Below are 11,736 nucleotides of genomic sequence, written 5' to 3' on the forward strand. Positions count from 1 at the left end.
TCTTAAATAATTCATATATTGTATATTACTGTATATTCATTTTGTGATTTTTTTTGTGAAGCATTATGCAGTATCAAAATTCATTAATATTTACATAAATATTTATGATATATTTAAACATGTAAAGAATAAAGTAAATATAAATAAATATATAAATGCATCTGAATTATATTAAAATGTATTTATATTATATTATTTTGTACATTTTAAATGTGGCTTCAGTTTCTGAATTTCTTTATATTCATTACAAATATTTATTTTATAGATTATAGATGAAGCATTGTAATAACTAATAAATAATTCTTAAATAATTTACATATTGTATATTATATTAATTTTCTGAATTTTCAAGCATCGTGTAGTATCAAACTTCATTTATATTTACATAAATATAATTATATTAATACATTTTAAGTTTGGCTTAAGTGTCTAAATGTATTAATATATATATATATATATATATATATATATACACTTTTATACTTAAAACCTTTCCTATTGTGAAATGATTTGAATGAAAATATATTTTTTAAATGCCACTTGTTTTAACACTTTGTATGTAATGTAATGACATTCAGACATTAAGTATGGCTTAAGTATGCAAATATGTTTCATGGCCACTGTATTATATAAGTTTTTTTTAAATAATTTGCCACTATGCAGCTTCTTGAAGTTATGACTTCCTGCAAGTACATAACCCACCATACAAACAGAAAGTGTGTGTGTGTGCGCGCGCAGTGAGACCACATTTCTTTCCTCTGTGTGTTCCATTTCTCTTCAGGAAACTATAAGCTGTGATCCGAGTGAGAATGCTTGTGTTTTTTTCCTTCCCTCCCTCGCGCTGTCATTCATACGCGAGCTGAGTGTCTTACCCTCTCTAAAACACTGTTTTTCCAAACCCTGCGTGGAACAATGTGTGAGGTGAATGTCATAACAGTCAACACACCTTCAGAAGGTCCTCCTGCTCTTCAGAACTATATCAGACGCGTGAGAGGCTGAGGACAGTTTTAATCTTGAGCAACATGACACTCAAACCACACTGCACACATCAGCACACACCAACAGGTACGTACGGCTTTCTATGTTGCAGATTGTAAGATGGTTTGAAGGATTTTTTATTTCCATTTTTAATTAATTATTTAGGTATGATACTACGTGTAATATTTGTTCAACTTTTGCTTGTGAATACAGCAATAAATTGTGTGGTAGTGTGAAATTAAAAATGCTAAAAAAAAAAATTCTATGTAACTTTTGTCCTTTAATTTAATTTAATTAGTAAATAAATATAAAGTAAAAGTCACTAAAAATCCTAAAATAATTAATATAACTTTATGTTCATGCAAATATATTGTTTAATTCAATTTAAGCATGAATAAAGATACTAAAAATGCTAAAAAATAAATAAATAAATTCCAAGTTACTTTAGGGTTTTAATTTAATTAGTAAATAAATAAAAAGTAAAAGTCACTAAAAATCCTAAAATAATTAATATAACTTTATGTACATACAAATGTATTGTTTAATTCAATTTAAGCATGAATAAATAAAGATACTAAAAATACAAACAAAAAAAATTTCACGTAACTTTAGGGTTTTCATTTAATTTAATTTGTAAATAAATAAAAGTAAAAGTCACTAAAAATCCTAAAATAATTCATATAACTTTAAGTACATATAGATGTATTATTTAATTCAATTTATTTTAAGCATTAATAAATAAAGATACTAAAAAGTACTAAAAATGATTCATATAACTTTAAGTGCATAAACATTAATTTAACTGAATGAATGAAGTTAAAGGCACTAAAAATTACTTAAAAATGCCCCATAGACATAAAATGTAATCTAAGCATTGAGTTAATAAAAAAAATTCTTAACATACTGAAAACAAACACTTAAAAATACAGAATAATTTCCCACATAACTTTAAGTACATAAACAATTTAAAGTATGTACACAAAATATTTTATTTTGTGTACATTTAATTTTTATTTTTATGTATTTTAATGTAATAATTTAACATATAAATATAAATAAATACAAAAGAAAAAGATCCTGCTATTCTGTCATTGAGTCCATCAACCAATAAGAAGAAAATGTAAAAAGAAAAAGAAACCGAAAAGAAAAAACGGAACCTATACTGTTAACAATAAACTTTACGTCTTCCACAGAAAAGAAACCGGGTATAACTAACTTACTTACTAACTAAATGAATAAATATACCTGCTGTTATTTGCTGATATACAAGACATGTTTATGAATTCTGAATTAAAAACAGAAAAAAGGAACCTATAACAAAATGAAGTGAACTGACGTTTTACATTTTGTCCGTCTGTAGGATCTCTATGGAGCAGCGGACACTGCAAAAGACAGTGCAGCTCTAAATCACAGCAGCACAACTACCTCACAAGAACCCATCCGATGGAGCAGAGGAGGCCCAAACCTCACAGGTTCCACTCCTGCCTGCTGTTTCGCTTAAAGGTACATGGAATTCAGACACTTAACGGAAACCAACAGTCAAGGTGACTTCTACTGGATGTATGAAGTCATTTGCCATCAGGTTCACACAGACCGTCTATTTTTACACAGCTGTAACGTGATCTAATTTAAACTTCCGAGATTATCAGTAAAAGTGAGTTGGCAAGCGCAGATGTATCGATACACAAAATTCACTGGAAATTTACATGACCTCAGGCCGTTTCGCTTACCCTGAGAAAGGAAGGTACCTGGTGCGGTAAAATGTAGCCATGTCGAACTGACTCGGCTCTGGCGTGATAAACACGAACAATGGCTCTGTTGAAACAGCCGCGGGCGTTTTATGACGTCGCCGGGGAAATAGGCAAATGAGACTGTTGATGTGGACCTGCAGTGTCGAAGCTGGTGGCGTTGTCTCATCTGCCTTTCTGTATTGACACAGGAGCGAGTGAGGATGGACCACAGCCAGCCCGAAGGAGACGTCCAGGAAAGCACCGAGAGCAGACTGAGGGAACTGGCCCTCAAATGGTTTACAGAGACCCAGGCACCTCTGATTCTCCACAATGGCAACTTCCCGGAATGGTTCCAAGGATTTATCAGCAGAAAGTAAGAAGCGTTTCTGACATTTAGAAGAGGCCGTAGATGTTTATTTAAGTGATACTATCTGTTACGACAGCTTTATTGCTAGTTCTTCTGAGAAAAACTCTTGTTATGTGTCTTGCCGATTAAAAATATGGGGTTATTTGAATCTATGGACTCTTAAAAACAAAGGTTTGTTATTGGGATCTGGTTCCATGAAGAACTTTTAACATCCGTGAAACTTAGAAATTGGTTCTTTAGATTTTTTTTAAATGTTCTTCACATTAAGAAATTTTTTTTATTTTTACTGAAAAGTTGTGAAAACCCCCTTTTGGAACCTTTATTTTTTTAAAAACGTTATGTTTGTACTTTTCGGTTTCATAATCTTGTTATGTAAGCAATATTCAAAGGTGGAGCGCTTTCATTATTCCCTGCGGTTTTGTGTTTCACAGGGATGCAGAGGAGCATCTGAAAGACAAGGAACTGGGCTGTTTCCTCATTCGGCTCAGTGATAAAGCCACTGGATACATTCTGTCATACAAGTAAGTGTGTCTTCAAAATAAGGGCTATAAAGGTCATTGGTAATTTGCTGGTGTAGCATTTAGAATTGTTTTTTATTTCTCACAAATGACCCAGATATTTGCATTTCCTTTAAGCCCAGGAGGAAGCTTTTAAAATGCAAACTTTCGGGTTGAATACCAGCATTTCTGGGGTTAATATTTAGCTTGTGATGTTAATGATAAATGAATTAGTTTAAAAATATGATTTAATTGAATTTACTGTATTTTTGAATCCATTTTAACAGTCTAAATCATTGTTTTTCAGAGGTCGTGATCGATGTCGGCACTTTGTCATCAACCAGAATAAAGACGGACGTTTTATTGTGACGGGCGACACAGAGATGCACGATACCCTCACCAGCCTCATCGAATATTACAAGACCAGACCCATTGAGCCATTTGGAGAATATCTGACACTCTCATGTTTTGAGGTGAATTTATAATAATACATATTTGAATAAAATATATTATTTTTATGGTATACACTACCATTCAAAAAAAAAAAAAGAAATGAATAATCATTTTAGACAGTAAAGACATTTATGGTTTTGTACATTTAATGTTACAAAATATTTCTTTTCTTTTTTTAAAAAAAGCTGTTCTTTTGAACTTTCTGCTCATCAATAAATCCTGAAAAATATATCACAGTTTCCACAAAATATTAAGCAGCAACTGTTTTAAACATTGACAATAATAAGAAATGTTTCTTTAGCAGCAAATCAGCATATTAGAATGATTTCTGAAGGATCATGTGACACTGAATACTGAAGTAATGATGCTGACAATTTGTAAATATATAATCAAATGGAAAACAGTTACTTTAAATGATAAAAATGTGTCACAATATTTATGGTTTTACTATATTTTTGTTTAAATAAATGCCTCCTTGGTTTGCATTAGAGATTTCTTTCAAAACTTTTAATTAAAGAGCAGTGAATTTATTTACCTAATAGTATGCTTATATTCATTATAGACCATATACTTGCCAAGGCAAGAATATTATTATTATTATTACTTATTTGATTTTTTTTGTCTGTGCATATCTGATCTTGAATGTGTTGTGTTGCAGTCATCCACAAGTGAGCTCTATGATGTGATTCATTTTGACCTGAGGGAGAAGCCAGGAGTAAGTGTTAAAGCTGTGAAGGATATTTGGGACGATCAGTGCAAAAGACCCCACGAGACACTGCAACCTCCTGCCCTGCCGCCCAAAGGATACAGAAACACACCCGTATGTCATATTTGCCATTTAATTTAAATTCAATTCGCAATAATTGTCTTTTGTAATTCATTATTTTATCAAATATTATTTATTTGCACTAATTAATTTATTATTGAACTATATTTATTAATTTGTTTGATATTTATTTGTATTTTTTTCTGTGCATACTTTATCTATTTAACACGAATAAACAGTAAAGAAATAAATAAGCCACAGTGTGTCGAAAAGAACCGGAGGCCAAAAAAATGAAGGGTTGCAAGAAGTTTTGATAGACCTGGTATTGCGTGACTCCTAGTTGAGGATTTCAAGTCGTCTTTTATTTCCTGAAGCAAATTAAAAATAACATGGTTTGGCAAACAATATGTTCGGATAATGTGTTCTTTCCAAATAAATTAATACGTGTGGGAAAAACTTATTAACAGCATTCATTCGTCACTGTGCGACTTTAGTAAAACCTGACAGTACTATTTTAACGCCAAAAGACGGTTTGCGCTGGCGCAAGCTGTTAGTAAAACTGGCCCCATGTGTTTAAACATCTGACCATGGCCTCGCATCTGCATAATTATGATTGCTTTACACAGGCAGTGCCGCCAGTGCCAAGAAAAGGCCCTCCTCTGAAAGCCGCCTCCTTAGAAGCAAAGCACAGCCCAGACAACGTTCTGTACGCACCGATAGACCTGCAGAAGCCCAAAGAAAGAGCCAGAACGCCCCCAGAGGGCAAAGACATTTCACTTACAGCTTCCCGAGGGGAACCCCGAGCCCCGAGGCAACTGAAAGTTCCTGCCGCAAACCAAGGAACCATTTACTCTGAGCTCTTAGTGCCGAACTGCAGAAGCCAATCCCTGCCCTTCCTAGACGACGACAGTAAAGAAGAAGGACACTTTAATAGAAGCAGCCAACCACAAATGTCTTCCCACATGCAGAGAGAACAACTCAGCAATCCATGTTTTAGCAACAGCCTGGAAATACTGTGCAATTCATCGGTTTATCAATTAGCCGGAACACATGGCAACCAAAACACAAGAATGTCAAAGGTCAACGTACAGGAAAGCGATGTTATGTATGCCGAGGTGCCTCTTGAACCCGTTCCAAATCACTTCCTGGTTGACGACACGTATGAGCAGATTCCTGATTCACGGCCTACAGCGAGAGCAGAGGAGACATCGCACACTAACACTTACGAAACGCTAACAGACTTAAAACCCAAGCAGATTTTATCTGCCCGGCCCCTTAAGGTGAGTGTTGATGTGATATATAAAAAAATGCCTAATTTTTCCATTATTACATTTCAAAATGCTTAATGGAACATAACATTTAATATTAAGAAACACTGAGATGATTATGACAGGTTACATGATAACTTTAATAACGTACCTGTTGTTTCCTGTAGACTGAGAAATGGAAATGGCTCTCCCCCGAATACTGGAAAAAATAACCTCTTCAGATGAACATCATCACTGGCGTGAATCATAACATTACACTAATGAAGAACAGTCGTTAACAAACGTACTTCCATCCACTGAACAACAGCTACTTCTGATTATTGAATACTAGAATAGTACAGCTTTATTTTTCACTGGATTTTTGTATGTCTATTTGTGATATACTTTTATGTTATACTTTTATGTGTTACAAGAATATTTATTAACTTAATAAAAATATATATTGTGTCTTGATGTCAACAACAAGCTATAGAATCACAGTAGTTTATTGGACATTTTCTTTTAAGAAAAGGAATTTCATGTATATGATGTGTAATAAAATAATGATATTTTGAATAGTCAGCCTGTGCCACTTTTAGGGTTTTTGAGGATTTGCAATTCTCATATTTTCTTGATTAAAAACACCTTTATACCTACTGCACAACATTTCTTGTTTCATCTCAACTTTATTGACCATGAATTATTAATACACAGGGAATTAAGCTGTTAAACTTAACAGTCTTCAGAATTACCTAAGCTGCCAGTAACAGAGACCATCTGTGAAGGTGCACATCTGTCTTTCGAGATTCAGTACAGCTTTTGGAATCATTAAAACAAATGATGTCATTGTGTCCTGCTTTTATGGGCTTTACCTAAATATTAATACTGTCACACAACAGATTTCCAGTAAAAACACTTCAAACATGTAAATAAATGCTATTTAAAACAGAATTCAACATTAAAATGATACAATCAATGAACAAACTGAAAATATAACTGACTATAGACTAATTATGATTCTTGTGTAGGCTAAATAGCTACCCCTACCGCTAACAACCCGAAAATTAATCATGTTTTTTTTAATAGTAAAAGTGTATTAACCATGTTTTTTTTGTATACTGATTAGAATTTTACTACAAATACCATGGTTAAACTATGGTTAGCATAGCAAAACCACCGTTAATTTGTGGTTACCAACTATAGTATTGTTGTTGTTGTTTTAATTTGTAGTAAAACCATGATTAACTTTACAGCAGATAACTACATCTCTGTGACAAATATTAAATATAATGTGACAGAGATATTATATGCAATGTATCTTTTTATTCATTAATGGTGCTTCCCTTACTAAATGTAACCGTGGTTTTACTACAAATATAATCACATAATCCATAATTAATATAGTTAAACCATGGTTAAACCGTCTAGTTTAACCATGGTTTTGCTACACTAACCATAGTTTAACCATGTGGTCACATGAATGGTAATCAGTCCACCAAAAATCATGGTTACTACACTTTTACTATAATAAAACGATGGTTGATATTCGTAAGCTATTAGCAACCAGCAAATACTCGTTACTGAGGTCACATTATCTGCAAACTAGTTTCTTATTCATCAATTTAGTTTGCTAAGCTATCAGCAACCAGCTAATACTCATAACATGGCGAGGTGAGTATCTGTAAACTAGCTTTTTTTTTTTGCTTGCTAAGCTATTTGCAATCATCTCATATCACAATATGACTGGTAAGTCACGTCACTGCATAGCTTTCTGTTTATTTATTAATGATGCTTGCTAAGCTACTGACAACCAGCTAATACTCATGCCATGAGTGAGCCATATTATCTGTAAACAGCTTTAGCTTTCTGTTTATTCATTAGCGCTTGCTAAGCTATTAGCAACCAGTTAATGAACCGCTAAGACCAGAGCTACCATCTTAAACTGTTTTCAGACTCAAATGAGCTGGTCTCAAAAACACTGCTAGCTACTGTACATCACATCCTGTAGAAAAATAAGATTAGGCAACATAAAACAACCATGACTGGTCAATTAAGGACAAACAAAGAAAGAACATTAAAGTTCTGCTTCAGCTGGCTCAGAAAATGTATTTAATAAAAGCTAAACAGTGTATAGTATATATGGACAACTACATTTGGATTTAAATGATAGGACTATTGATCATAGTAATCAGGCACAACTACAAATTAATTATTGTTTCCTAGAAACTTCCTGACTCCCTACAGAGAGTAGAGGTGATATCCTCACATGTGATTTATGTCTGGAAGAAATTTATAGCGGCCTTTCTGACTCCTTGGAGAAGCAAGACTCTGATTTGCACGCTTACGCACAAACTCGAGGGATCAAATGGTGTTGGACAAGATCTTCATGTAAATGGAGACAATAAAGCTGCCAGCAGTGACTGATCTGGTTTTTGTGGGCAGCAGAAATCGTAAATAAGAGAGTCATCACACAGACAGCAGAATTTCAGGCAGTGAGACGCTCTACAAAATGTGTCCTTCTCTGTACAACACATCATACACTGTGTGTATGATAAATGGCATACTAGCAGAGCTAATGTGGCTAAGCTAACCAGTTAAGCCTAATAGCCAAATATGCATACTTCCCTACTATATAGCAGGTGAAAAGCAGTATGTGAAAGATTAGTTTGTCTGAATTTAGTATTTATAAAACAGTTGCTGTAAAGTACCCAGATAATCTACAGTAATTTCACTGAGGTTATGAAATTCACATCCAATGGACACTGTAGGTCAACATGGCGGATGAAGTACGTACAAATTTCACTCATACTACACACAATCATACTATATAGAACAGCTGCTAATTTTGCTCCTCATCAAATGTAGTACCTACTCAGTATGTGATTTCGGACACAGCTCTTGACCACCTAAATGCAATGCTTATCTATTAACATAAACCTTGACACTGGTAGCTCTCATGATAATAAAGTCAAAACGAATGTAGTACGTCCCAATTACATTCACATTCATACTATATAGAACATACTTTTTTTAAAGTTGCAAAGTTCGTTCCTTATCAAACATAGTACCTAGCCTGTATGTGATTTAGAATGCAGCTCTTGACCATCACAATGCTTATTTGTTAATGTGAACCTAAAATATGATTGGTTGATAGGAATGCTGTTACAGCTGTGACCAAAATTGCCCAAAGTTGACTTCCGGTCTGTGTTTGTTTATCGGTCTGGCTAGTGGTGCCGACTACAAACGCAGTTAAACATATTTTTGCTTGTTATCAGAAATAATCTACTCTAGAGGGACTTTGCTGTTGTTATTGATTCTTTGCAGAAGTCTACCGGAAGTTACGTTTGGGCCACAAATGTGTGCATGCAGTAACGTTTGTTTATGTTGTTGCCACTGAAACTATCTATAGTGTAGTATTTAAAGGGATAGTTCACCTTCATTTGCTGGTCCCCATTGACTTCTATAGGAAGAGAAAACACTATGCAAATAAATGGGGACCAACTGAAGGTGAACTATCCCTTTAAGCGAACAGCCATTTGTAGTGGTGTCTGAAAACAGTGGACATTATCAAGTATACTCATTCAATCCCACAATGCACGGCAATAACAACCAATTTAGACTCCGTGGCTAGAGAATACCCATAATGCACCATTAGGGCTGCGCTGAATGAATTCCCACATTTTGGCAGTAGATGGCATCCATAGTGGAATCATACAGATGTATAGTAAAGGCCTGTTCAAATTAAAGTGATAACTATAAAGATAACAATAACCAATGAATGCTAATGTTCTGTTTCATTATTAAGCGCACACTACAGTTTTGTCATCTGCCACTTTAAATGCTTGAGCTTTTTAAAGTCAGGTGGATTCTGATTGGCTGCCAATGTTTTTATCGTCAGTTGGAAAAAAGTGATTCCAATGATGTTGTTCCTCTGTCATTAACATTTAAAACGAAATCTTTATTGTTACATCGTTGGTGTAAATGGGCCTTGAGTTCCTTTTTAATTGATTATCAATGGTTTAATTAAGGTTTATACAAGCAATTTTCCAAATTTGCGCACTCATTTTCGTTTCCTTTAAGGGAATAGGTAATGAGAGGGCGATTTCGGATAAACCACTTATCTAGAATCACACACTACTATGATAAATCAAGTTAGCATGTGGCTACAGTGCCAAAATAGACATTTTGAATGCTAAAGCTAATGGTAAAACTCCAAAATTGGATGTAAAAGCTTTGTGTAAAACTTAGGATGATGTGTTTGCAGACTCAAACAAACGTATTGTATTTCCTTGTTTATCGTTATTGATCAGGAGATTAGCGTACCGCGTTTGCCTGACAAAAAAGCCATTACTTGAACACATCTAATAATACTGATATATACCCTGCCTTTGTTATCGAACTGGCTCCTAAAAAAACACCAAAATGGATTGTTTTGAAACTCTTGGGACGCCATATTGGCAAACATCACTGGGCTAATAAGATTAGAGGGCAGCCAAGGCCAGCACAGCGAGTGTGTGCGCGAACCGCTGCGCATGTGTGAGTCACTGACGTCCCATTTTATGCCCTGCGTCCAAAAGAATCAATGCTCTAATGCCTACATTACTGTCAGCAGCCCGAGTGGCTGTATCAGACTGGAACAGAAGCAAATCTAAATCAGCAGATGCTCAGAGTGAGAGGCGTAATTAACAGAGGCGCATCATCAGCACTTACATCCCACTGGAGTTTTTAATACAGTCCTCATAAAGGGAGTCGGAGGTAAAGGGATGAGGAATTAACTGCATATTAGCGCAGGCGGCGTTATCCCTAATGACGGCACACCGCCGTGATATCGCCAAAATGGTCCCTCACCAATTCATCCAGGCATGCCTTGTTTTATGTCTGAGAAGCATTTTCATGGCTTACGTAAGCCCTGCTAATGGGATCTTTTGACCATTAACAAAGGTCTAAGTGCATTTGTATTTATTTTAAAGTCCATTTTAGTTGTTTCTGGTATGTGTATGTCAAAATACGTGTCTAATGATGAAAACAATGTGAGAAACCATAGCTATTTCAGATAATGAATGCTTTTTTTAAAGGGACTGTTTACCCCAAGATGAAAATTCTGAATTTTTTCACCCTGACCCTATTGACTTTTATTGTATGGACAAAATCGTCATAAAAAACGTCATACAGGTTTGGAATAATATAAGGGTGTGTAAATTATTTTTATTTTTGGATGAATTATCCCTTTAAGATTGCTGTATGAGTGCTTATATTAAACTTTGTGCTATAGACATGAGTTTGTTGAGGAGAGACAATCTATAACTTTTGATAAAATGGGTTCAATATGTTAGACTTACAGGTGCATCTCAATAAATTAGAATGTCGAAAAGTTCATTTATTTCAGTAATTCAACTCAAATTGTGAAACTCGTGTATTAAATAAATTCAATGCACACAGACTGAAGTAGTTTAAGTCTTTGGTTCTTTTAATTGTGATGATTTGGGCTCACATTTAACAAGAACCCACCAATTCACTATCTCAACAAATTAGAATACTTCATAAGACCAATAAAAAAAACATTTTTAGTGAATTGTTGGCCTTCTGGAAAGTATGTTCATTTACTGTACATGTACTCAATACTTGGTAGGGGCTCCTTTTGCATGAATTACTGCATCAGTGCGGCGTGGCATGGAGACAATCAGCCTGTGGCACTGCT

At 34.5% G+C, this 11,736-nt stretch overlaps 1 protein-coding gene across 1 annotated transcript; it reads left to right on the top strand.

Annotated features, from left to right (window-relative positions):
* Window positions 1–732: 732 nt before the first annotated feature.
* Window positions 733–6,350, top strand: LOC107598916 (uncharacterized). Its single transcript, XM_016290357.1, has 8 exons — window positions 733–1,065; window positions 2,339–2,481; window positions 2,918–3,081; window positions 3,507–3,596; window positions 3,880–4,045; window positions 4,684–4,845; window positions 5,418–6,071; window positions 6,227–6,350. Exons 1-8 carry the CDS (start codon window positions 1,023–1,025, stop codon window positions 6,269–6,271), a joined length of 1,467 nt encoding a protein of 488 aa, XP_016145843.1. The 5' UTR covers window positions 733–1,022; the 3' UTR covers window positions 6,272–6,350.
* Window positions 6,351–11,736: the final 5,386 nt, after the last annotated feature.

The sequence above is a fragment of the Sinocyclocheilus grahami genome, unplaced genomic scaffold, assembly GCF_001515645.1.
Source record: "Sinocyclocheilus grahami isolate Dianchi unplaced genomic scaffold, SAMN03320097.WGS_v1.1 scaffold257.1, whole genome shotgun sequence".
Taxonomy (NCBI): domain Eukaryota; kingdom Metazoa; phylum Chordata; class Actinopteri; order Cypriniformes; family Cyprinidae; genus Sinocyclocheilus; species Sinocyclocheilus grahami.